The sequence below is a fragment of the Staurois parvus genome, unplaced genomic scaffold, assembly GCF_062004578.1.
Source record: "Staurois parvus isolate SC_StPar_1 unplaced genomic scaffold, SC_StPar_1.0 ptg000646l, whole genome shotgun sequence".
Classification (NCBI taxonomy): domain Eukaryota; kingdom Metazoa; phylum Chordata; class Amphibia; order Anura; family Ranidae; genus Staurois; species Staurois parvus.
In genome coordinates, this window is record NW_028318442.1 from 476979 (window position 1) to 504058 (window position 27080).

Below are 27080 nucleotides of genomic sequence, written 5' to 3' on the forward strand. Positions count from 1 at the left end.
GAGTTCCCATCAGATTCCCCTTATATCAGAGTTCCCATCAGATCCCCCCTTATATCAGAGTTACCAGCAGATCCTCCTTATATCAGAGTACCCATCAGATCCCCCCTTACATCAGAGTACCCATCAGATCCCTCCTCATATCAGAATTCCCATCAGATCCCCCCTTATATCAGAGTTACCAGCAGATCCTCCTTATATCAGAGTTACCAGCAGATCCCCCCTTTATCAGAGTTCCCATCAGATCCCCCCTTACATCAGAGTATCCATCAGATCCCTCCTCATATCAGAGTTCCCATCAGATCCCCCCTTACATCAGAGTACCCATCAAATCCCTCCTTATATCAGAGTTCCCAATTGAGTTCCCTTACATCAGAGTTCCTATCAGAGCCCACCTTACATCAGTGTCCCTATCAGAATCCCCTTATACCAGAGTCCCCATCAGATTCCTCCTTGTATCAGAGTTTCTATCAGAGCTCCTTTACATCAGGGATCCCATCAGAGCCCCCCCCCCCCGCCCCTTTACTTTAGAGCCCCCTTACATAAAGTTCTCCATCAGGGCCTCCTTACATCAAAGTTTGCCTTAGGAGCCCTGTCTTACATTGGAGTCCCGCCTTACACCAGGGTTCCCATAAAAGCCCTCCTTACATCAGAGTCACCGTCAGATCCTCTTATATCAGAGTTCTCATCAGAGCTTCCTTGTATCATGGTTCTCATCAAAGCCCCCTTACATTAAAGACCCAGTCATAATCCCCCTTACATCAGGGTCTCCATCAGAGCCCCCTTACATCAGAAGTTGCCTTAGGATGTACATCAAGGAGTCCCACCTTTTGTCAGAGCCCCTCCTAAATCAGGGCCTCCATCAAAGTCCTCCTTACATCAGAGTCCCCATCAGAGCCCCCCTTAAATCAACGTATCCATCAAAGTCCTCTTTAGACCAGAGTCTCCATCAGAGTCCCCTTAATATCAGCATCCACCTTAGGAATCCCCCCTTACATCACAGTACCCCTTTAGAGCTCCCCTTACATCATTGTCTTCATCAGAGTCCTCCTTACATCAGTCTTTCAAGCAGCGCCTCCTTCATCAAAATCCATCATTACTATCAGTATCTCCAATTCAGTCCTTCTTGCATCAGAGTCTGCTTACTAGTCCCCACTTACATCAGAAATCCCCTTTTCATCAGAGGAGAAGTGGAAACCAACTGATCTGAATCTTCTGTGCAAATCAATTGTGGGCCAGATAAAATCTTATAGCGGGTTGGATGTTGCCCGTGGGCCGTAGTTTGGGAACCCCTGCTTTAGAGGAAGCACAAAAGCAGGAATTTCTTTTACCTTGTGTGAAGAAAGAGCAACTTTTATACTTTAAAATATTGCGATTAAGGAACGTGTCCTTCTGATTTCACACAAAATACAGATTTTAAAGCAGATCTATCATTAAATGTATGTCACCATAATAAGTGTCATCCCTAGTAATGTGTCATTGTAAGGCCCATTACACACAAGTCATCTGTTCAGTCACGTTTTTTTTTAAGAATGTCATTTACATCATTTTTCAGTTCAATTCACATCACTTTACATTGGTTTTTACATCCACCCGCCGGCGTCCTTAACAACTATGACACATCCCTGGGGAACACCCCACTGACAGCAGAATCTAAACAAAAGAGCCAACATTAAATCATTTTAAAATCCATACAGGTCCCCACTGATCCATACTAGGCCCCTTGGGTCTGGTATGGATTTTGGGGGGACCTCACGCCAAAAAAAAAAAAAAGCGAGTGAAGTCCCCCAATCCATAACAGACCATTATCTGAGCAGGCCAGGAAAGAAGGGGATAAGCGTTCGCCCCTCCTCCTAAACCATCCAAGTCACTTGCCCTTCAACATGGGGGGAGTAGTTTGCTGGGGGGATGTTGATAAAGACAAGGGCCTCTTCCCCACAACCCTGGCCCGGTGGTTGTGGTGGTGCGGGGTGACTTATCGGAATCTGGAAGCTCGTTTTAACAAGGGGGCCCTCAGATCCCAGGTTCCCCCATATTAGTGAGTATGGGGTGCATAGTACCCCTATTCAGTCATTAAGAAAAGTCAAGTAATATAAACACACAACACAGTTTTTGACGGATAAGATTCCGGTATGTATACGGGACCTCTCGCCATTTTTTGTAATTTTTGGCATGGGGCCCCTCCCCAATTCTCACCAGACCTGAAGGGCTTGATATGGAATTGGGGCAGGCTTCACACTTTTTTTTTTGGCACGAGGTCTCCCAAAATCCTTACCAGACCCAGAGGACCTGGTATGGATTGGGGGGGGGGGGACCTCATTCTGTTTTTTAAAAACATTTTTAAATATTTTATTCATGTTGGCTGTTCTGTTTACATTCTGTTGTCAGCGGGGAATTCCCCTCCCCCACCCCCGGTGACTTTAAGGATGAATTACTGGTTTTTAGGATACCAGCGGGTGCTGGCTCCTAAGACCCAATGCAAAAATGGACCTGTGTCCGTTTCAATGGACCTGGATGGAGCCTTGTTCTGTAAGAAAAAAAAAAAGGGACCTGAATTGACGCAGATGTAAACGGATGATCATCCATTTACATCTGTTTGGGCATAGAAGCGAATTGCTGTCTGTTTTTCATTCGTCAGCGGACAGATGAAAAATGACCAAATATCCTAACAGTTTCTCATCTTGTGACTTACTACAAAGTTACAGTGTTGCATTCTGATCACTGGGAAGATCTGGAAGACTGAGGAAATGCTTCTTCCAGTCTGCAGCAGACTGATGACATCATCTCAGCCTAGGTAAAGTCACCGGACTGGAGCTGAAGGACGACTTTTAGTGACAATAGATGGACATTTTCTGATGAATGATACTGTTGCATATTAGGATATATTCAGCTCTGCATCGACTGGAGCAGGATGTCAGAATAGTAATGGTGTGTGTATACGGTTGAGGTGTTGCCATGTTTGGCGGTTTTTGTCTGCAATATGTTTGTGCAGCAATTTTATGGCTGTTTATATGACTTTTTTATGACTTGAGGAGAGAGGCGTCACAGGCCTCATAGCTCTGCGTAGAGCGTAGTTGTCTGTGCCGGATAATTATACTCAGATCAGCCCGCGCACGCCGCCAGTAATTCTCTGTACAGCAAAGGTTACAGCTGCACTGTCTCTTCCGCCATTAACTCTTGCGCAGTCTCTGGGACAGCGGTGAACTCAGGCGATCTTGTTTTGATGGAGCACATCTCATGATTTGTTTTCCGATGGCCGGTTCAGTTTGGGTCGGATTATGCCCGGACATTTGTCACATGCACACCTGTGTCATTAGGACCACATGGGATGCAGGAGCGTAGTTTGTGGGTCGTGCCAGAGAGTCTCACTCAGTGACCAGTAAAATGGATATTCTATGATCGATATTTTTAAAAAAATTCAGTCCCAAAAATCAATAGAGCACAAAATCAGTGTTAACAAGTTAAAAAATCATGGCCAGTCCGTGAACCAAGGCCATATTCATCAGTCCGTGAACCAAGGCCATATTCATCAGTCCGTGGGCCTAGGCCATATTCAGCAGTTCTGTGAGCCAAGGTCGCATTCAGCCCGTTTGTGACCCAAGGCCATATTCAGCTCATCTGTGAGCCAAGGTTGCATTCAGCCCGTCTGTGAGCCAAGGTCGCATTCAGCCCGTCTGTGAGCCAAGGTCACATTCAGCCCGTCTGTGAGCCAAGGTCGCATTCAGCCCATCTGTAAGCCAAGGTCACATTCAGCCAGCCCGTCTGTGAGCCAAGGTCGTATTCAGCTGTCTGTGAGCTGAGGCCGTATTCAGCCCGTCTGTGAGCCAAGGGCTTACTCAGCCCGTCTCTGAGCCCAGGTCGTATTCAGCCCATCTGTGAGCCCAGGTCGTATTCAGCCGTCTGTGAGCCAAGGGCTTACTCAGCCCGTCTGTGAGTTGATGTTGCATTCAGCCTGTCTGTGAGCTGAGGTTGTATTCAGCCGTCTGTGAGCCGAGGTCGTATTCAGCCGTCTGTGAGCCGAGGTCGTATTCAGCCGTCTGTGAGCCGAGGTCGTATTGAGCCGACTGTGAGCCGAGGTTGTATTCAGCCGTCTGTGAGCCGAGGTCGTATTCAGCCCATCTGTGAGCCGAGGTCGTATTCAGCCGTCTGTGAGCCGAGGTCGTATTCAGCCCGTCTGTGAGCCGAGGTTGTATTCAGCCATCTGTGAGTCAAGGTCGTATTCAGCTGTCTGTGAGCCCAGGTCGTATTCAGCCATCTATGAGCCGAGGTCGTATTCAGGAGTCTGTGAGCCGAGGTGGTACTCAGCGGTCTATGAGCTGTGGCCCTATTCAGCCGTCTGTGAGCCGAGGTTGTATTGAGCCGTCTATGAGCTGTGGCCCTATTCAGCCGTCTGTGAGCCGAGGTCACATTCAGGAGTCTGTGAGCCGAGGTGGTACTCAGCCGTCTATGAGCTGTGGCCCTATTCAGCCGTCTGTGAGCCGAGGTTGTATTGAGCCGTCTATGAGCTGTGGCCCTATTCAGCCGTCTGTGAGCCGAGGTTGTATTCAGCCGTCTTTGAGCCGAGGTCGTATTCAGCCAGCCGTCTGTGAGCCGAGGTCGTATTCAGCCATCTGTGAGCCGATACAATAATCAGCCAGTCTGTGAGCCAAAGCTGTATTTGGTCAATCTTTGAGCTGAGGCCATATTCAGCCAGTCCATGAGCCAAGACCGTATCCAATCAGTCTGTGAGCCAAGGTCAGCCTGTCGGCTCACCTAGAATAACTGGCGTCACTAAGGCACATTTGTCGGCCATCTTGTTTTCCGAACCGGTTTTTAAAGACAAGACACGGGCTGCTATGGCTGACCTTCTGCTCCGCTGGCTCAGGTCCAGCCTCTTGCTCCAATATTCTATGAGTCATTGATTTGTAAAAAATATATGTCTCTGGTGAAGGCAGATCTGTACACTTGCCGTGAGTTGGGGACAGCATTAAAATCAATGAAACAGCATGAGGGCCAGGCACCTAGCATTTTCAAGAAAAGATGTCATGGTGATCAAAGCCCTTTAAATGAAATGTATATGAATTTAAATTTTTGGTAAATAAACAGGTAAAAGAGATTTGCTTGGTTAAATTAAACTTGTCAGTGAATTAATGTTTCAAATATCCTTTTCTATGCAACATTGTATGTGGATGGGCGCAGCACAGTGCTTGTGCTTTACTGTTTCTTTTCACAATGCATGTCTACTAGTCAGCTGACCAGCTAAAAAAACAATGCACTCCCTGTGTGGCTGGGATCCTATCTCAGCAACTGTTAGGATGAGATAGAGTAATTGAACTGAACCACCAAGAGCTCCCTCTACTGGCTGATCCTTATATTTAATATAGTTACTGCAAGTAAACACTGTGATAATAATTCATCTGTTTAATGATATTAGGTTTTGCTTTCACTTCTAAGGAACACAGCCTTGGTTTACTAAGAACTTGTGATATCACTGAGGCACAAGATGGAACACGTCTCACGGTCCAGCTATTCTTAGCTCCTTAGTAGCTAGGGACATTGGTGACTCATGTACTTGATATTACAGTGTATGTATAGACAAACTGTTTTCTTTTTTTGTGTTTTTGAATGGAGCAGAGGTGCGTGAAAACCCATCTTTTTTATTTATTTATTTATGTTTGCTGTGTCCCATCGGGGAGATTCCCCTCCACTTCTTGTCCTAAGGACATAACAGGATGTGGGAGGAAATCCCTACAAAGTGAGGTGAAATGACCCCCATTGGAAGATTCCTACTCTATTCCTGTTCTGGTGACAGTGACACCAGGAAGAGTGACTATTTCAAACAGGATCACAGACAGCAATAAAAAAACTGACGGGTTGTCATTCTTCCCTACTCCATCCAAAACTAAAATAAAAAGCTTTGCATACACTTTAATTATTATTAATGAACACATATGGTGCTGTGAAAAAGTATTTGCCCTCTTCCTGATTGTTTTTTTTTTGCATATTTGTCACACTTAAAGGATTCAGATCATCAAGAAAATGTTAATAGTACACAAAGATAACCCAAGTAAATACAAAATCCAGTTTTTAAATGATGATTTCATTTTTTTTATTAAGGGAAAAAAGCTGTCCAAGACTTCCTGGCCCTATTTGAAAAAAGGAATTGCCCCCCCCCCTTGCTAAATCATGAATGAAATGTAATTTATCACATTTTTTAGAAAGCTGACTTTAATTTCATTTGCCACACCCAGGCCTGATTACTGCCAGACCTGTTGAATCAAGAAATCACTTCAATAGAAGCTGTCTGACAAAGGGAAGCACAGTAAAAGATCTCAAAAAGCACTACATCATGCCATGATCCAAAGAAATTCAAGAACAGATGAGAAACAAAGTAACCCAAATGGAAGAAAAATATATTTGAAATATAATCTTCACAAATATATTGACATATATTTGAAATACTACAATTTTGGCCATATTGTATATTTTTATATATATATATATATATATATATATACACTGTATGTTGAAATGAGTTTTTATTACCAAATATAATAAAATTATTTTTAAAAATACATTTCAAATATACTGAATGTCTTTAAAAATGCAAATCTACATTTTTGGAATGAATTTACAAATATATGTTAAAATTACTTTTTTATATGTTTATTGAAATATAATTTGAAATATATTGAGTACGGCCAAAATTGTATATATTATATGTCAATATATTATTATTATTATTATACAGTATTTATAAAGTGCCAATATTTCGCTCAGCGCTGTACAATATATGTATGAAGAATGTTTTTAAAATATATTTCAAATATATTTTTCTTCCATATGTTAATTGACATCTATCTGTTTGGAAAGGGTTAGGGCTCGTTCACACTTGACTTATTTCTAACTCTTGCCAAACGCCCCTATAGCGTTTGACAGGCGTTAGACAAGCATTTAGGAAGCGTTTTTAACTCTCCTCAAATGCTCCCGAAATGCCCTATGCGCGTTTTTGAGGCGTTTGATATGCGTTTACCAAGCGTTAAAACCGCACCACAAATGCCTATAATGAAGTTTACTGGTATTAACGCTCCACAAACGCCTTGCAAACACCTGCCAGGCGTTTGATGAGCATCACCATACACTTGAATGGGAGGCTTCAACTCCTCCTGACGCGACATGATACGTCAATTTTGCCGCACCGCTAACGCTTCAGTGTGAACAGCACTGTGTGCTGCCATGTGTAGAATTTTCATACTCCTGTCTAACGCCTGCTAACAAAGCTAGTGTGAACTTAGCCTTACAAAGTCATTTCTAAAGCTTTGGGACTCCAGTGAACCACGGTGAGAGCCATTATCCACAAATGGAGAAAACTTGAACCTTCTCACGAGTGATTGGCCTACTAAAAGAGCACAACGACAGCCCATCCAGGAGGTCATAAAATAACCCAGAACAACATTTAAAGAACTGTAGGCCTCACTTGTCTCAGTTAAGGTCAGTGTTTATGATTCAACAAGAAAGAGACCGGGCAAAAATGGCCTCTGTGGGAGAATTCCAAGGCGAAAGCCACTGTTGACCACAAAGAACACAAAGGCTCATCTCACATTTGCCAAAAAAACCCACCTTGATTATCCCCAAGACTTTTGAATAACGATTCTGTGGACTGATGAGACAAAAGTTTAACTTTTTGGAAGGTGTGTGTCCCGTTACATCTGCTGTAAAACTTAACACATCCTTTTAAAAAAAGAACATCATACCAACTGTCAGGAATGGACTTGCCAATAATGGTGGGACTCACCTGCCTTGTGGGCTGCAGTACCAGGGCTGGCCAGCGGGTGCTCTCAGCAATCAGAGACTCACCCCTGCAATCAGCCAAACACCTGAAGCTGATTGCAGGGGTTGTATTTAAGGAATAGCCAGACTCACAGTCAGGGCCTTGGTGTGTGTTTTTCCATGGGCCCCTGTACCTTGTATCCTGTATTCCTGTTCTTGTCTGACTTGTTGCCGACCCTGCCTGATCCTGACCTCTGCTGACTTCTCCTGCTTGATCCCTGGCTTGTGACCCTGACCATTCTCTGCCCGACCCTCTGTACCGCGCTGCCCGTGAGTTACTGAACCCAGCTTGTGACCCCGACCACTCTCCTGCCTGTTCCTGGTACTCCGTTTGCCCGTTTGCTACTGACCCGGCCTGCCTGACTTCTCTTTGTATTGTATGTATTGTTATCGGTGGGTGGTTTGGTTTGTTTGCACTGTGTTTATGTTTAGTTTTGCACTGCGTTTTGTATTGTTAGTCTTAATAAATTATATTGTTTATACCATATCTGAAGCCTGCGTTTCCCTGTGTCAGTCCACACACCTCTGGTCATACCTGGAGCCCTGACACCAACAGTGAGACATGGTGGTGGTAGTATGTTGGTCGGGAGCTGCTTTGCAGTTTCACGACCTGGACGACTTGTCATAATTGATGGAATCATGAATTCTGCACTCTACCAGAAACAATTGAGTATTGTCCGCGATACTTTATTTTTTGCACTAACATACAATTTTGAGGATAAGCTTTCGGGTATGTCTTCTTCTTCAAGGGACATAACCCGAAAGCTTGTCCTCAAAATTGTATGTTAGTGCAAATAAAAAAAGTATAACGGACAATACTCAATTGTTTCTGTCACAAGTGCACTAATACGGCTACAATCACCTCAATCACTCTACAGGAAAATCCTAAAGGAGAATGTCCGGCCATCAGTTCCTGACCTCAAGCGCACTTGGGCTATGCAGCAGGTTGTTTAGGGGGCAATTACTTTTTCACACAGGGCCAGGCAGGTTTATCATTGTGTAATGTTAAAATTTGTTTGATGATCTGAATCACGTAAGTGTGACAAATTTGCAAAAAAGAAAAAAAAAAAAATCAGGAAGGGGGCAAATACTTTTTCACAGCGCTGTACATGTTAACTGTTATTTTCAAACACATGATGCCAGTGAATAAATGCTGACAAGGTCCTGTTCTGTGTCTTACAGGTTTGTTCTGCTCCTCGTGTCACCGGATCCGGGGGAACTGCCCCTCAGCCCGCGGAGCCCGAGCAAAGCCCCAAACCAATCAAGCAGCCTCCTCCCAGCTCTGAGAGCATCTTGAATGTGGAGCGTGCAGAGCCCAGTGCGGCAGGTAGGTGGCACTCTCTGCTGTGTGATCTCTATAGCATGGTGTATACAGCTGTAATCTTATGACTTGTGATATATCATGTAAGACACCGTACCCTGTGGGGGATTCCTGAGTTTCTTTGACGTGTCACAGTGGGATGCTGTTACGCCGTGCTGGTTGCGTATCTATCTTCCACTCAGTAGATCATATCCGTGTACCCACAGGAGATGCCAGACGCCGCTTAACCACTTCCGTGCTTTTTGCCTGACCGTCTAAATAAAACCCAAAAAACCTATTTAGTGAAATCAGATGAGAATACCCTCAGATTTCGTTTACCTGCTGTGTGGCCCAGTCTGGGCCACACACAATCTACTTACCATCTGTGGTCAGTGAAACTGCGTGAATTGTACCACTCTGCAGCTACTGCTGGCAATACACGGACCCATCATATATATAATTTTATTTTATCATCACCGTCCCTTGCGCTGAATTGGACCGCCAGACTGTAACGTATGTAGGTAGTCCAACAATCCAAATTTTTTTTTCATTATCAGCCGTTTATTCCCCAATCAGGTTCATGCATTGATCTTCCGTAGTAAAGTCATTGAAAGGTCAGATTTCACTGCTGAAAAAATTTAAGAATATTCCCATAATAAGATCATTAATATTAGAAGATGTTTTATAATGGTGATAATATTAAAAGGTGTACTATACTACCAAAAATCATGGGCCCGCCCTCGAAAGCATTGGATTCAGGTGTTCTAATCTCCTCCATGTCCACAGGTGTATACAATCATCCCCTAGACATGCAGACGGCTTCTACAAACATTGGTGAAAGAATGGGTCGCTCTCAGGAGCTCAGTGACTCCAAGCGTGGTCCCGTGATAGGTTGTCACCTGTGCAATAAGTCCATCCGTGACATTTCCTGGATACTAAATGATCCACGGTCAACTATTAGTGGGATTATAACAAAGTGGAAGAAACTGGGAACAACAGCAACTCAGCCACCAAGTGGAAGGCCAAGTCACATGACAGAGCGGGGTCAGCGCATGCTGAAGTGCACAGTGCGCAGAAGTCGCCAACTGTCTGCAGAGTCAATAGCTAAAGACCTCCAAACTTGGTGTGGCCTTCAGATGAGCCCAACAACAGTGTGTAGAGAGCTTCATGGAATGGGTTTCCATGGCCGAGCAGCTGCATCCAAGCCTGACATCACCAAGTGCAATGCAAAGTGTTGAATGCCATGGTGTAAAGCACGCCGCCACTGGACTCTAGAGCAGTGGAGACGTGTTCTCTGGAGTGACCAATCACGCTTCTCTGTCTGGCAATCCAATGGATGTGTCTGGGTTTGGCGGTTGCCAGGAGAATGGTACTTGCCTGACTGTCTTGTGCCAAGTGTAAAGTTTGGTGGAGGGGGGATTATGGTGTGGGGTTGTTTTCAGGGACTGGGCTTGGCCCCCTAGTTCCAGTGAAGGGAACTCTTAAGGCGTCAGCATACCAAGACATTTTGGACAATTTCATGCTCCCAACTTTGTGGGAAGAGTTTGGGGATGGCCCCTTCCTGTTCCAACATGACTGCACACCAGTGCACAAAGCAAGGTCCATAAAGACATGGAGGAGCCAGTTTGGGGTGGAGGACCTTGACTGGCCTGCACAGAGTCCTGACCTCAACTCCATAGAACACCTTTGGGATGAATTAGAGTGGAGACTGTGAGCCAGGCCTCCTCCCCCGACATCAGTGCCTGACTTGACAAATGTGCTTCTGGAAGAATGGTCCAACCTTCCCATAGACACCCTCCTAAACCTTGTGGACGGCCTTCCCAGAAGAGTTGAAGCTGTTATAGCAGCAAAGGGCGGGGCCAACTCAATATTGAACCCTACGGACTAAGACTGGGGGGCCATTAAAGTTCATGTGCGTGTAAAGGCCGGCCGACCAATATTTTTGACTATATAGTGTATGTGAACCCAGTCTCAATCATATTGAAAGATGTTTTCATGATAATATTGATAATATATATGTAAAGATATTTTGGTAACAGTAATGTGGATATGAAAAGCTGTAATGATAATAATATTAAAGAGGTTCTTCAATCATGTGTTAAAAAATTAAAAGTCAGCAGCTACAAAAATTGTCCCAAGATCCAGCGATGTCCTCACCCGGCCGGTTTTTTTACCAGGCTCCCTGGCTCCGGCATACTATCTATAGGCAGCCAGCTGTGACTGCGTATGCATGAGCTGCACTTTGCAACCTGATTGGTCCTGCAGTATACTGAGACCTCTGACATGTCCCAGAAGGCTGCAGGGGAAGCAGGGGGGCTAAACTTCTGCTCGGATCACCGAGGTGATCTGACCGGAAATGGGGGAGCAGGTATCTTTTAAAACCAGGTAATTATTTTCTCCAAAAAAAATTACGGTAAGTTCCAAATGTGAAGGAGGAGAAAAAGCGGAACTTCCCCTATTTGGGTGTAAACAATGTTTCAATAATATAAAAAGATTGAGATAATAATAATAAGGGCTCGGCCAAGAGAAAAACATGTTTTAATAATAATAATAATAATAATAATAATAATAATAATAATTATAATAATAGAGGATGTTTTGACAATAATAATCACATTGAAGATATGGCCCCTCATTATACATTTTGCTTGTTTTGTTGTCAGAAATCTGTGGTCAGAAGACCGGCACACACTGTGCAATCTGTCAAACACGACTATCTTCCTCTTTCTCAGATCTTTGTGACGCCATCATTCTGTATAATCGCTGTTTGATGCATGACATCTGCCAGGGCTTCAAAAATTAATAAGGACTGCCGTGTGTTCCTCACATCTTTCAATTACGATTGGCCGACCCAGAGTTCCTTTGACATAAGGAACCAAAAACTGCAGATAAAACAACAGCCAGATCAAGTGCTTTAACCTGTTGCTGCTCATGTAACATGCATGTGGGGCAGCAAAAGAGTGAGCTGTAATGCCCACATGCTGCACACATGCGTCACTGGGCGGCTGATCTTTCTGTGTTGAGAGTGCGCTTACTGCATGCTCCCAGCACAGAGACCGAGCTTTCAAAGACAGATGTGCTACAATTCCAATTCACGCGGCGATCGCTGCACAACACGTGTTGCACGTTTGGGTGCCATTATCCTTAATGTGATGGGATTCTGCCATGATTGTCACGTGACAGGATTGGACAGCAGTTGCTGCAAACCGTGCCTTTAAAAATCATGCGAAGATAGCCGCCCTAAATGGTGCATTAGCTTTGTTTCGGGTAATGAGCTCGTATAGGGCAGCCCATGAACTGAAGGAGCTGTCCTATGTGCGACTTGTGAAATCGTGTGCAAATCGCTCATCCAGAATCGCGAGCGAGAACGTTTGTTCCTTGTATGAATGCAGCCTAAAGGACAGTGGCTAAATGGTTAGCACTTCTGCCTGGCAGTACTAAGGTGGTTGGTTTGAATCCCAGCAACTGCACCACCTGCCTGGAGTTTGCATGTTCTCCCTGTGCCTGCGTGGGTTTCCTCCGGGTACTCCGGTTTCCTCCCACACTCCAAAGACATGCTGGTAGGTGAATTGGCTCCTGTCTAAATTGTCCCTAGTATGTATATGTATGAATGTGAGTTAGGGACCTTAGATTGTACACCCCTTGAGGGTTAGGGACTGATGTGAATGTACAATATATATGTAAAGTGCTGTGTAAATTGATGGCGCTATATAAGTACCTGAAATAAATAAATAATAAAGGGGGAAGGCTTTCTTTTTTGAACAGAAATACTGACACTATAAACATGACAAATTGTTAAATCGCCATTTTGAAAAGAAGGAAAATAGTTGCCGGTTGAGTTCCAGGGAAGCGATGGAGATGGAAACACCTCGGGGGGGGGGGGGGGGGATGAAGGATTAAGTTGCAGTTGAACGGAATAAAGAAAGTTGTTTCCTGGTGAAGTGGAATGTGGCCCCGGGAATGTGGGGCGATTGTGTAATGCAGAGAGAGGCGCGGCATGGCGCTTGTTGCAAGACAGGTGCTCGGACTCCCCCCCCCCCCCCCCCCCCCCCCGCATCCCATTCCCGAGGCAGGTGAGCTTGTTTTCCTGTGTCGGGGAGGGGGGGCGCGCGGGGCCTGGACGGCAGCCAGCTGTTGTTCCTATTCTTGGCGGTTGCTTAGCGTGAGGCCGGGAGATGATAAAGGTGTATTTGTGTCACCTGTGAGAGAGGGAGGCCAGCGCTGGCTGCGCCGCAGCTGCCTCATTAACACCTGACACGGAACATCCCCTGGGGCGCCCCCTCTCCTCCTGGTGCTCCGTCCTACCCCTCCCACTCAAACAAGGCTAACGTAGAAATGGTTTTACATACTTATGTTGTTTATATAAACGTGTTCTAATTCTCATAGTCCGCTGTTGTCCCCCATCTCAGGCTGAGGAGAGGTCAATGGTGCTCCTTGGACCTTGTGAAAAAAAAAAAAAAAGGGGGGGGGGGGTTCAACTTATTAATAAAAACAGGAATAAAGCTGGAACAGAGACCAATCAAGTTTTGCGAGAATAAAAGATGCAACCTGACTGGTCAATCAGGCTAGGTTCACATCTGTGCGGGTGGTGCCGCTGCGGATCTGCACGAAAATCCGTGCAGCCGCACCACCCGCACAGAGGAATGCGGACCCGCGGGTGGGTGCCATTAGTTATAATGGCACGCCGCCAGCACTGGAAAACGCAATCGTACTGGGAACCGAGGTTCCCGTGTGGGCTGCGTTTTCAGAAGAAGTGCAGGGACTTCTTCACTGCGTGTTACGGGGCACGGGAGTCCATTCAAATGAATGGGCTCTCGTGCCCGCACAATAATCGGCCCGTATATATGTGAACCAGGGCCATACATTATACAATTTTCTTGAGAATTTTACTTTAGATTTACCAAAAACCATATAATACGAGTGTGACAGGATGGGCGAGACAAAGGAATAACCACATGGCAGTACAATAGGCAACCACATGGCAGGGACAAAGGACAACACACCAATACACAATACTCGGACATTCACACCCTGTACCCCTAAACAGGTACAGGGTGGGTTAGACATAATGGGGGGAACATGAGCTGACACAGAGGTCCCCCCACCCCCAAAAGTCACTCCCGTCACAAAGAGGTCAAACCTAAACAGCACTTTCAATTGTATCCAATTAGGCGGGCCCTTGCACTACATAGATGAAGCTAAATCTAAAGGAAGTTGGGCAGAAATTGGACAGAAAATTGTATAGTGTATGGCCAGCCTAAGATCAACGAGCCTGCTCTTGGCTCCCATTTCTGTAGTCTTGTTTTTTACACCTCCAGCCAAACTTTTCCAGTTTTGAATAGATCTGGGAGTGGTAAATATTGCTGTTGGTGACACCGCCGGCGACAAACTCACCTCACTTCCTGTCTCTGAGCCAACAGGACAGGAAATGACGGAGGTCGTTGTCACTGGGGCTGCCAGACACAGACCATAGTGCCCCCATTCAGACCTTCCAATCCCTATTATACATTGCTTCAGGACAGCCCCATTCATTTGATTAGGCTTTCGATGCACTAGGACTGCGCCTGCATTCTTTTTTTTACTGACCCAGCGTTATTGGAAGGTGTATATATGAAGCCGGTGATTTCGGAAATATTATTACGTTTGGGTTGGTTTGACCTACACAGGTCAGATGCATTGGTTGGGCCATTAGGGACTTGTGGGGTTCTTCTTTAATGGTGCGCTTGCACCTGTAGTTATTGTCAATGGTGGAGGTTGAGCTGGATGAATGTGAGCCGCTCGCTGCATCGACGACTTTTTTTTGTGGGATTGAAGATTCATTATCATGGAAGTTGGGTGGGCAGGGAGGAGAACGTTTACATACCAGCACTAGTTTCCATGCAGGTGGTGTGCTGCTGGGGATTGATGGCAGAGGCTGGCGTGGTTCGGCCAGCGGCGCGCCACGCACGGCGTCCCTTCTCTCAGCTGTCGGCCGTCCCCTCCCCTCTTTTGCTGGCTCGGCCAAGAGAAAAAGGCTCCTAATTTGCAGCCAATAAATTAGATGTAGGAGCAGCGCCAGGCAGACAGGCGGTCAGGAAGTGGCTCGGAGTGGGAATCCGGTCCTGGAAGAGGAGGGAGGGTGGGGGGGGGGGAAGGAGCGCTCACTGTGTGGGCACAGCCAGAGGAGCTGCTGGAGTTCGCTGTGCCCGATAACGGATCCCCCAACCAGCCATCTGCTCAATGGAGGGATACGGCAGGGGGTGGCCACCTAACCGCTTAGGTGAGTCTGTCAAGAAGGGAGGGGACCAGAGGGCAGGCGGTGGGATGTTTTTGGGGAGGGGCTAGGTAGGGGAGAAAAGTTTGAAAAGTTTGCATGTGATATCAACTGTGCATTAACCCTTCAGAGACAGTAGATTATAGTGCGTTCAATGCTGTCCTGGAGCTGCAGATGTGATAGGAAGGTCTCAGTGACTGTCCCTAGGCCATTCATCACACTGTCTATCATTCACCCTATGTCCCCAGATAGTGTCTGTCACCTGACACCCCTCCTCCAATGACAGTCCTTGCCTGTGATCGCCTCCCCTTCCAGAGGCAGTCCCTCTGTAATCTCCACTGTCAGTCCTCAGTGATCTCCACCAGCTGTCCCTCTATGATCTCTTCTCCACTGTCAGTCCCTTAGTGATCTCCATTGTCAGTCACATAGTGATCTCTTCTTCACTGTCAGCCCCTCTGTGATCCCCTCTCTACTGTCAACCCCTCTGTGATCTCCACTGTCAGTTCCTCAATGAGTTCCTCTCCACTGTCAGTCCCTTGGTGATCTCCTCTGTCACTCTGCCTTTGCTCTCAGCTGTCAGTCCCTTGGTGATCTCCACAGTCAGCCCTTCTGTGAACTCCACTGTCTGTGTTTGATCACTGTTGAATGTCTCTTTACTGTCAGTTTGTTTGGGATGTTCACTGTCAGTCTCCTGTGATCTTGACTGTCAGTCTCCTACAGTCTCCTGTGATCTTTACTGTCAGTCATCTACAGTCTCCTGTGATCTGTACTGTCAGTCTCCTGTGATCTTTACTGTCAGTCTCCTACGATCTTTACTGTCAGTCTCCTACAGTCTCCTGTGATCTTTACTGTCAGTCTCCTGTGATCTTTACTGTCAGTCTCCTGTGATCTGTACTCTCAGTCTCCTACAGTCTCCTGTGATCTTTACTGACAGTCTCCTGTGATCTGTACTGTCAGTCTCCTGTGATCTTTACTGTCAGTCTCCTGTGATCTGTACTGTCAGTCTCCTACAGTCTCCTGTGATCTTTACTGTCAGTCTCCTGTGATCTGTACTGTCAGTCTCCTGTGATCTTTACTGTCAGTCTCCTGTGATCTTTACTGTCAGTCTCCTGTGATCTGTACTGTCAGTCTCCTGTGATCTTTACTGTCAGTCTCCTGTGATCTTTACTGTCAGTCTCCTGTGATCTTTACTGTCAGTCTCCTGTGATCTGTACTGTCAGTCTCCTGTGATCTTTACTGTCAGTCTCCTGTGATCTGTACCGGCAGTCTCCTGTGATCTGTACCGGCAGTCTCCTGTGATCTGTACTGTCAGTCTCCTGTGATCTGCACAGCCTTCCTGTAATGTCACTATCCCAGTAATCTTCACCGTCAGTCTCCCTCTGAAGTGCACTGTTAATCTCTTTCTATCTGTGCTGTCCATTTCCTGTGACCTGTACTGTCAGTCTCCTGTGATCTGTACTGACAGTCTACTGTGATCTGCACTGTCAGTCTCTTGTCATCTACACTGTCAGTCTTTTGTGATTTGTTCTGTCTGTCTCCTGTGATCTGCACTGTCATTTTCCTGTGATCGTTGCTGTCAGTTTCCTGTGATCTTTGCTGTCAGTTTCCTGTGATCTTTGCTGTCAGTCTCCTGTGATCGTTGCCGTCAATCTCTTGTGATCTTTACTGTCAGTCTCCTGTGATCGTTGCTGTCAGTCTCTTGTGATCTGTACTATCAGTCTCCTGTGATCTCCCTTCCCCCACTCTTTGTGTGGTTCCTGCTCATTACTCTGGGTTACTCAGTGTGGTCCTGGTTGTCTCGGCTCTCTTTCATCTCTCTGTCTGTGTATAATTAGCTCCTCTTCACCTCTGCATCTGCTCAGCCTCGGCTCCCCTCACGCTGCTGTCACCAGCTCTTTCCATCTTATTAATGTGCCATTTAATGTCTCACTCCGACTCGCTGCGCCATTAACTCTCCTATTCATCAGAGTCTGCGACGCTCTGCCATCCCTCCAGATATTTCCCCTGTCTCTTCTCTTCCTCCATCCTTCCTCTGCTCTCCATCTTTATCCCATACATTTCCATACTCCATTTATTTTCCTCCAGCTGCTGCTTCATCTGCCCTCTTCAATCTTGTGTCCCCCATCCTTCTTCTTGTCTTCAGCTTCCATCTTGTGTCCAGCTCTATCTTGTCAGTACAACCCCCCCCCAACCCCATCATCCATATTGTCTCTATCCAGCTTGTTTTCTCCATTGTCTTGGGCCTTCACCTTGTATTTATCTGTCATTGTGTCTTCCACAAGCTTCCATCTTGTATCTATATCTTGACAATTTCCACATTATTCTCCAGCTTTTATCTAGTCTCCTCCCAACATACATCTTGACTTCAGCTTCCTCTTATCTTCCCTTTGCTTTCTCTCCTTCCAGCTTTCATCTGGTCTCCTCCTAGCCTCCATCTGACTACAATCTGTGTCCTCCAGCCTCTGTCTTAACTTCATCTTCCACTGTATCATCCTCCAGCTTCCATCTAGTCTCCTCCCAGCCTCCCTCTTCACTTCCGTTTCAGTTGTGTCTCCCTCCAGCCTCCATCTTGAGTTCAACTTCCATCTTATCTTCATCTAGTGCCCACCGCGTCTCCTTTCTGCTTCCATCTGGTCTTTTTCTAGTCTCCATCTGATTACACCCTGTTTCCTCCAGCCTCCATCTTGACTTCAGTTTCCATCTTCCTCCAGCTTCCATCTAGTCTCCTCCCAACCTCTGACTTGACTTCAATTTCCATCTTATCTTCCTTTTGTTTTCATTTTGTCTCCTTCCAGTCTCCATCTTGAATTCAGCTTCCATCTTATCTTTATTCTCCTCCAGCTTTTATCTAGTCTCCTCCCAACATACATCTTGACTTCAGCTTCCTCTTATCTTCCCTTTGTTTTCTCTCCCTCCAGCTTTTATCTGGACTCCTGCTGGCCTCCATCTGACTACATTCTGTCTCCTCCAGTTTCTCTCTTGACTTCATCTTCCACTGTATCATCCTCCAGCTTCAATCTAATCTCCTCCCAGTCTTCAGCTTTCATTGTCTCTCCCTCCACCCTACATCTAGACTTTGGCTTCCATCTTATCTTCATCTAGTGTCCATTTTGTCTACTTTCAGCTTCCATCCTGTCTTCCTCCAACCTTCATCTTGAGCATAAACATCTATCTTATCTTCATCTAGTGTCCATTTATCTCATTTCAGATTCCATCTGGTCTCCTCCTAGCTTCCATCTGACGATGACTTCCATCCTGTCTTCCTCCTACCTCCATCTTATGCATAAACTTCTATTTTATCTTCATCTAGTATCCATCTTATTTCTGTTTATCTTCCATTTTTTTCCTCCTAGCTTCCATCTGACAATGGCTTCCATCCTGTCTCCCTCCAACCTCCATCTTGAGCATAAACATTTATCTTCATCAACTGTCTATCTTATATCCATTCAGATTCCATCTCGTCTCCTCCTAGCTTCCATCTGACTTCAGCTTCCATCCTGTTTCCCTCAAGCCTCCATCTGATTTCAGTTTCCATCTTATCTTCTTCCAGCTTCTATCTGGTCTCCTCCTAGCCTCCATCTGATTACATGCTGTTTCAGCCTCTGTCTTAACTTAATCTTCCACTGTATCATCCTCCAGCCTCCCTCTTGACTTCAGCTTCAATTGTGTCTCCCTCCAGCCTCCGTCTTGAGTTCAACTTTCATCTTTTCTTCATCTAGTTCCTATCATGTTTCCTTTCAGCTTCCATTTGCTTTTTTTCTAGTCTCCATCTGATTACACCCTGTGTCCTCCAGCCTCCATCTTAACTTCAGTTTCCATCTTCCTCCAGCTTCCATCTAGTCTCTTCCTAGCCTCCCTCTTGACTTCAGCTTCAACTGTATCTCCCTCCAGCCTCCATCTTGAGTTCAACTTCCATCTTATCTGCTATCACTCATCTGGTCTTTTTCTAGCTTTCATCTGGTCTCCTGCTAGCCTCCATCTGACTTCATCCTGTCTCCTCCAGCTTCTGTCTTGACTTCATCTTCCACTGTATCATCCTCCAGCTTCCATCTAATATCCTTCCAGTCTTCAGCTTCCATTGTCTCTCCCTCCAGCCTCCATCTAGACTTTGGTTTCCATCTTATCTTTTTCTAGTGCCCATCTTCTCTCCTTCTAGCTGTGATCAGGTCTCCTCCTAGCCTCCGTCTGACTACATCCTGTCTCTTCCAGCTGTCGTCTTGTTTTTGACTTCCATCTTATCTTCTTCTAGTGTCCATTTTGTCTCCTTTCAGCTTCCATCTTGTCTGCTCCTAGCTTCCATCTGACGATGGCTTCCATCCTGTCTTCCTCCAACCTCCATCGTAAGCATAAACTTCTATCTTATCTTCATCTAGTGTCCATCTTATATACTTTCAGCTTCCATTTAGTCTCCTCCTAGCTTCCATCTGACAATGGCTTCCATCCTCTCTCCCTCTAACTTCCATCTTGAGCATAAACGTTTATCTTCATCAAGTGTCCATCTTATATACTTTCAGCATCCATCTCATCTCCTCCAAGCTTCCATCTGACTTTGGCTCACATCCTGTTTCCCTCCAGCCTCCATCTGACTTCAGTTTCCATCTTATCTCCTTCTAGCTTGTCTCCCTGCAGCCTCCATCTGGTTTTCTATGTCTATCTTGTCTTCATCTTCAATCCCGTTCCCCCCAGCAACTGGGCATCATCTTGCTTATGTTGCTACAGGTGAGGTCTGAAGCTGACCTCACATGTCACAATCTGAATTGTACGATTTCCAGTATTTATACTTGGAGGACTTACATGAAACATTGTATATCCAGTTGAGTGGGATTTCTTATGCTTTAGCCTTCACTGGCCTTCAGATTGTTTTTTCATAATGTATCACCAGCTATTGAGTGTATGTCAGTGAATTGAATCTCTGGGTCTTCATACATGTATTCGTTATACATGCGGTCATTGATTGTCTTTTCTCCCAGCTTTGCTTGTGGCCATGATTGTGAATCAGCGACCCAACCAATCGATCTCCCAGATTACCCTGCGCTACTCTCAGTTATCGTTATAATCCTGTTATTGCCTCTTTGAATGTGACGAATCGTTCGGCCTTTCTGCGGGTGCCGCGGGAGGCGTCTATCAGACATGGCTGACATCTGAAGACATTTTTGTGTCAGTGAGATGGTTGGAAACACGTGAGGGATGTCAGGTCAGAAATGATTCGTCAAAGCGAAGCGGCCTGACAGGAGCGGAGCGGCGGGGATAATGATAAGTGCATCCATTTGTACATGGCGCTCGCCCTTTTAATGCACTCGGCAAGTGTGGGAAGTGCGCTCATCATGTGCGGGATTGAATCGGAGACCCAGGGGACAGAGCCTCTCACCTGTCATGTGCAGAGTGAAATGTCTTGTCCTTTGTTTCCTGGGGAATTTTTATAGATATAATGTGCCCCGCGCTCCAAGAGGTGACACAACGAAGCAAGTCTATTTCCCAGCCGGCTTGGGGACAGGCCAGGGGAAGGGGGGCAGTCTACTGCTCCTTGATGGGATTTTTGAGGCCTTGTCATCAATGTTCCAGTTTCATTCAGCTCTAAAACTGCATCCTACATTGACTGCACTTGTTGTTTCGATAAAGCCCAGCTCCAGCTAGAACCTGAGCAGAGTGGGAAAACCTTGGAACCTCTGTGGGGCTTTTACAGCCGCCGATGATGCCAGATATCCATTCACTTCCTGTCCTGGTGACAACAATCATATACAGATGTCTCCGGGACAGAAAGACACAGAACCTTTAAACTTTCCACTCACCTCCTGTCCCTGTGACACGACAGGAAGTGAGGGGAAATCTCCTCAGCGGAAACACTGCCAATAAAAGTATACAAGTGGTGTAGGGTAAATGACCTGTTTAAGCAGCGGATGTTCTCAGCCAAAATGATTCTGCTTAGGCAGCTCTCTCAGGAATGGTGGCTGAGGGTCAGCTCTATGCTTCAGTATGTCCTGGGTAGGAAAGCACCAAAAGCAAAATATATTTGATTTTGTCTTGACCCTTATATTATAAAAATCTATTGAACTAAAAGGTAAGTGAGCGCTAAAATCAAAATAATAAGATTAAAATAAATAATTAAAATGAAATAAACCAGCAGCTGAACACCGAAAGGCACCATATAAAACCTTCAAAATGGTAAAAGCTAACCCCCTATGACTACGTGCCTTCGCACGAAACGCGTCAGAGAGGGGCTGCAGCAGCGATGTGATGTCACGCCGACTGGCACCATGAGGGCAACGGCGGCCATTTTGCATACTCATATGGGTCAGTATTTTTCTTTGCTCCTACTGTGTATTTACTTGGAATAAACACTCCTTATCATAAGGATATCACACTATTTGGCCTCCTCTGTTTTTGAGCTCCTGTGGGAGCCATTTACATCTACAGAGTGGCTACTTCCAAGTGTGGCAGCACTACCAAGTGGTGAGGGGTATATGACCAGACCTGACCAGACCTACATAAGGATCTTTTGATGTCCTGAGGTTACCAACGCTTAATGCGCATTGTGATTGTGTATCTGCTGAGTGCGCAATCTTTATATATGTTATCACCTCATTCACGGATCCAGCCACTGGACTTTTGAAGATCATCTAGGATCTTAATTGCACTCACACTTTGGACTGTATTTGGTTTTAAGTGCCCAACACCTATCAGTCACCTATTAGTGACAGTTTATTTGCACCTTGTCACCGATTTTATGTGATTATATTGCCTTTATATGAAAATGTTTGAACATAATGTGTTTTTGTGACTTAGCGGATCATTTTTAGCGCTGCACCTTATTTTATTTTTATAAAAATCTATTGCTTTTTTAGGAAGGGGTTCAAGGGGTCTACTTTCACCAGGGCTGTAAATTCAGTATAGACTTCTGTAAAAGTGATACAGGGTTTCAGACATAACAATGTAGGAATGTATCACACAATGTTAGGAAGTTAACGTGGTTGTAATTCTTGGACATGAAATATGAACAAAGCATATCCCTCCATAGTGTGTTCTTATCTCAGTCCAGAACACTAAGTATCATTTCTGTTTGCTGTCTAGTTCCTCCGATATCAGCATGAGTCACTTCTGATGAGTTTTCCTCACACCAAGAGAAAAATGGTGATAGGGGATTGACAGCCTCAGCTCTGTTCCTGTGTGCTGTGTGAAAGGGGAGGGTGTCTCTTCCCTCCAATCAGCTCTCAGAGCTCTACTCCCTGAGCTCTGCAGTGTGTAATTTCAGCTGTCTGCCCCCTTTTCTCTGACAGCTCAAACACGCTTTATAAATTCAGCAATTTAAAATGGATGTAGAGAAGAGAAGCCTGCAGATAAACAGGTACAAATTGGTATCTACAGTAATATGAAACAATGATGTAAAACCATATAGGCTATAACATTATTATTAATAATAATAATATTTTTATCATTTTCTTTATACTTTTTGCTATGATCTGCACTGTCAATCTCCTGTGATCTCCCTTTCCCTTCTTTATGTGTGATTCTCGCTCATTACTGTCAATTCCCCCTTCATCAGGGCTACAAATAACACATAAAAGATTATGATCAGCATACAGTATTGACTGGTGTGTAAGTGGTATGGGGTATCGAGCGTAAAGATGTAGGTATATATCATACAATGTCAGGAAGAAAGTACAGATAGGAAATATAGGGCAATGCATAAAAAATATATAGATCTAATATTATATTTTGATATTATATTATATATATATACATACATACATTACAAAAATATTATATATATATAAAAATTACACACACACACACACACACACACACACACACACACACACACACACACGTATATGTGTATATATATATATATTTTTTTATTTTTTTTTTAATAAATGTAAAGCTATATATTTTAATATCATCAGGACAATTATTTTAAAAAAATATAGTAATTTTGTAAATATATATATATATTTATAAATTTAAAGCTATATATTTTAATATCATCAGGACAATTATTTAAAAAAATATAGTAATTTTGTAAATATATATATTTATAAATTTAAAGCTATATATTTTAATATCATCAGGACAATTATTTAAAAAAATATAGTATTATAATTTTGTAAAATTATAATGGTACTTTTAATTTATGTTTTATCATTTTATAGTTAAAATTACCATTTATTAAATATATATTGTTTTATACCATCAGCCCATATTTCCTACCTGTAATTGACTTCCTAACATGGTATGATATACTCCTACATTTACACTCAATACCGCGCACCATGTCTACATCAGTCAATACTGTATACTGATTATAATCTAACTGTAACCTATTATTCCTCACAAAACACAGCGGATGTTTATCTCTGAAAAAAAATAAAACTTTGATTTTGTAAATTCTACTTTTGTTTCTTCCCTCCTAGCACACCAAATAAAAAAGACAAAAAATACACACACTGACAATAATAAAATCCTGGTAATGTTTGTAAACAGTTCCAATTGTTGATTCAATTAAAAAAAGCTGTTATTTAATGCTGTCTCCATTGTAGGAAAATGTATGATGAAGTAAAGGGACCCATGCAGCCTGGGTGTGGATGTATAATCTAGATAACACAATCCCAACACACACATTCCTGCGTTTTTTTGTTTTTTTTAAATTAGCTGTATGAGTAATGCAGGGAATTGTCGGCCTATAAATGAAAAATCGGTCGGCCCCGTTGCCAATGCTGCCACCAATGTACACGAAAAAACGGACATTTTTTGTGGATATTCCAGCATGACTGATAAAAATAAACGAGAAGATCGGCGAAAAATGGCCGACGGGCGGGCCCTACTAATGGCGTGAATGTAGGCCGATTTTTTGTGCGGACGAAAATTCGGCCGATAAACGACCCGTCTATGGCCTGCATTTCAGTCCAAGTCTGTGCAGATCGGCCAGTGTGTGTGTGTTGTGGGTTCAGTGAGTGTTTGTTTGTTTGTGTGTGTGTGCATGTAGCGAGTTCAGTCTGTGTGTGTGTGCATGTAGCGGGTTCAGCCTGTGTGTGCATGTAGCGGGTTCAACCTGTGTGTGCATGTAGCGGGTTCAGCCTGTGTGTGTGTGCATGTAGCGGGTTCAGCCGGTGTGTGTGTGCATGTAGCGGGTTCAGCCTGTGTGTGTGTGCATGTAGCGGGTTCAGCCGGTGTGTTTGTGCATGTAGCGGGTTCAGCCTGTGTGTGTGTGCATGTAGCGGGTTCAGCCTGTGTGTGTGTGCATGTAGCGGGTTCAGCCGGTGTGTTTGTGCATGTAGCGGGTTCAGCCTGTGTGTGTGTGCATGTAGCGGGCTCAGCCTGTGTGTGTGTGCATGTAGCGGGTTCAGCCTGTGTGTGTGTGCATGTAGCGGGTTCAGCCTGTGTGTGTGTGCATGTAGCGGGTTCAGCCTGTGTGTGTGCATGTAGCGGGTTCAGCCTGTGTGTGTGTGCATGTAGCGGGTTCAGCCTGTGTGTGTGTCTGCATGTAGCGGGTTCAGCCTGTGTGTGCATGTAGCAGTTTCAGCCTCTGTGTGTGTGTGTGTGTGTGTGTGCATGTAGCGGGCTCAGCCTGTGTGTGTGTGCATGTAGCAGGTTCAGCCTGTGTGTGTGTGTGCATGTAGCGGGCTCAGCCTGTGTGTGTGTGCATGTAGCAGGTTCAGCCTGTGTGTGTGTGTGCATGTAGCGGGCTCAGCCTGTGTGTGTGTGCATGTAGCAGGTTCAGCCTGTGTGTGTGTGCATGTAGCGGGTTCAGCCTGTGTGTGCATGTGGCAGGTTCAGCCTGTGTGTTTATGTATGTAGCGGGTTCAGCCTGTGTGTGTATGTAGCGGGTTCAGCCTGTGTGTGTGTGTGCATGTAGCGGGTTCAGCCTGTGTGTGTGTGCATGTAGCGGGTTCAGCCTGTGTGTGTATGTAGCGGGTTCAGCCTGTGTGTGCATGTAGTGGGTTCAGCCTGTGTGTGTATGTAGCGGGTTCAGCCTGTGTGTGTGTGCATGTAGCGGGTTCAGCCTGTGTGTGCATGTAGCGGGTTCAGCCTGTGTGTGCATGTAGCGGGTTCAGCCTGTGTGTGTGTGCATGTAGCAGGTTCAGCCTGTGTGTATGTGTGTGTGTGCATGTAGCAGGTTCAGCCTGTGTGTATGTGTGTGTGTGCATGTAGCGGGTTCACCCTGTGTGTGTGGCATGTAGCGGGTTCAGCCTGTGTGTTTGTGCATGGAGCATGTTCAGCCTGTGTGTATGTGTGCATGGAGCGGGTTCAGCCTGTGTGTGTGTGCATGTAGCGGGTTCAGCCTGTGTGTGTGTGCATGTAGTGGGTTCAGCCTGTGTGTGTGTGCATGGAGCGGGTTCAGCCTGTGTGTGTGTGCATGTAGTGGGTTCAGCCTGTGTGTATGTGTGTGTGTGCATGTAGCGGGTTCAGCCTTTGTGTATGTGTGTGTGTGCATGTAGCGGGTTCAGCCTGTGTGTGTGTGCATGTAGCGTGTTCAGCCTGTGTGTGTGTGCATGTAGCGTGTTCAGCCTGTGTGTGTGTGCATGTAGCGTGTTCAGCCTGTGTGTGTGCATGTAGCGTGTTCAGCCTGTGTGTGTGTTTAGCGGGTTCACCCAGTGTGAGTGTAGCAGGTTCAGCCAGTGTGCGCGCCGCGTCCTCATGCAGAGCGATGGCTGCAGGGCAGAGAGGATTATGCTGGAGACTGTGGCTTTGGCAGCCGGCCCGTGTTCCCACTGAATCTTTCGCGGAAGTGGGGGGAGGGGGGGTGAGAGGTGACGATGTGACAGCCATCTCTGGAGGACGCTTTATTGCTTTCTGACATGTCAGGGCACAGACAGGCGAAAGTTGATGCTTGGAGGGGTGGAGTGCTGTGCGCTTTACGGCCCTCTGGTCACGTCACATGGCACTGGAACCTTATACCGGGTAACGCATGGCTCCGGCACGCACCCCGTGACTGTCTTGTGCCAACAGTGTGGATAATTTCCCACCTCCAGTCCCGATGCCTGTACACTCCAACCGTTATAAAAGTCCTCCGTCCTGAATAAAAGGCGATAATACAGCCAATGAGCCCCTTTTACTTCCAGTATCTGAAACCCTCACAAAGTAATCACCGCACCCAGCGTGTCCGCTTGCACCGAGCCAAGTGCTGAAACCGCTCGGCTTTTATCCGCCACGAGTGTCCTCAACCGTCTTCTAGTTGGCAAATGGGGGACGCGACCCCGCTGCAGGGGAATTTCATTACGGCGAGCTTTGCTGCCGCGCCGCCGGCCCACACCTTTCCTCCATATGGCAGCGTCCTTCGTCTCTTATCAGGCAGATAAGGCCCCGTGGAGAAGCCGCTTTTACTGCTGCAATAAAAGCAGAGTTTATTTTACACATAAAAAAAAAATGCACTTAAAACCCGGGCGAGCCGTTCTGGTCGAGCGCCAATGCATGCGAGCAGAAGGCACGCCACAGACTTTTTCCTGCAGGAATTTATAAACGCGCCCCTCCGCACCCGCCTAGGATTTATGGGATGGGTGAAGGTTCCAGTTAGCGGCTCGGTACTTCTGTTGGCGTACGCGAAGCCCATTAACGCACAGAACGAAAAAGCGACCATAGCGGCAGCTGCATACAGCCGCCATATCTGAGAAGGAAATAGTTAAAGATAAAAATTAAAAATTGCCGGTCGCTTTTAAGCACACAAATATGTGGCTATCCGATACACTGCATGGCAAGCTTTTTTTGGGGTGGTCTGGGTTGGAGTTC

The 27080-nt window shown here is 45.5% G+C and overlaps 1 protein-coding gene across 2 annotated transcripts in view; it reads left to right on the plus strand.

The window, feature by feature from the left end:
- GSE1 (Gse1 coiled-coil protein) overlaps positions 1–27080 on the plus strand; it is a 555158-nt gene that overhangs the window by 154421 nt on the left and 373657 nt on the right. For both annotated transcript variants that reach the window (XM_089693986.1, XM_089693987.1), the window contains exon 2: positions 8989–9133. In XM_089693986.1, coding sequence (XP_089550112.1) covers positions 8989–9133 — 145 coding nt within the window. The remainder of the gene's footprint in view (positions 1–8988; positions 9134–27080) is intronic.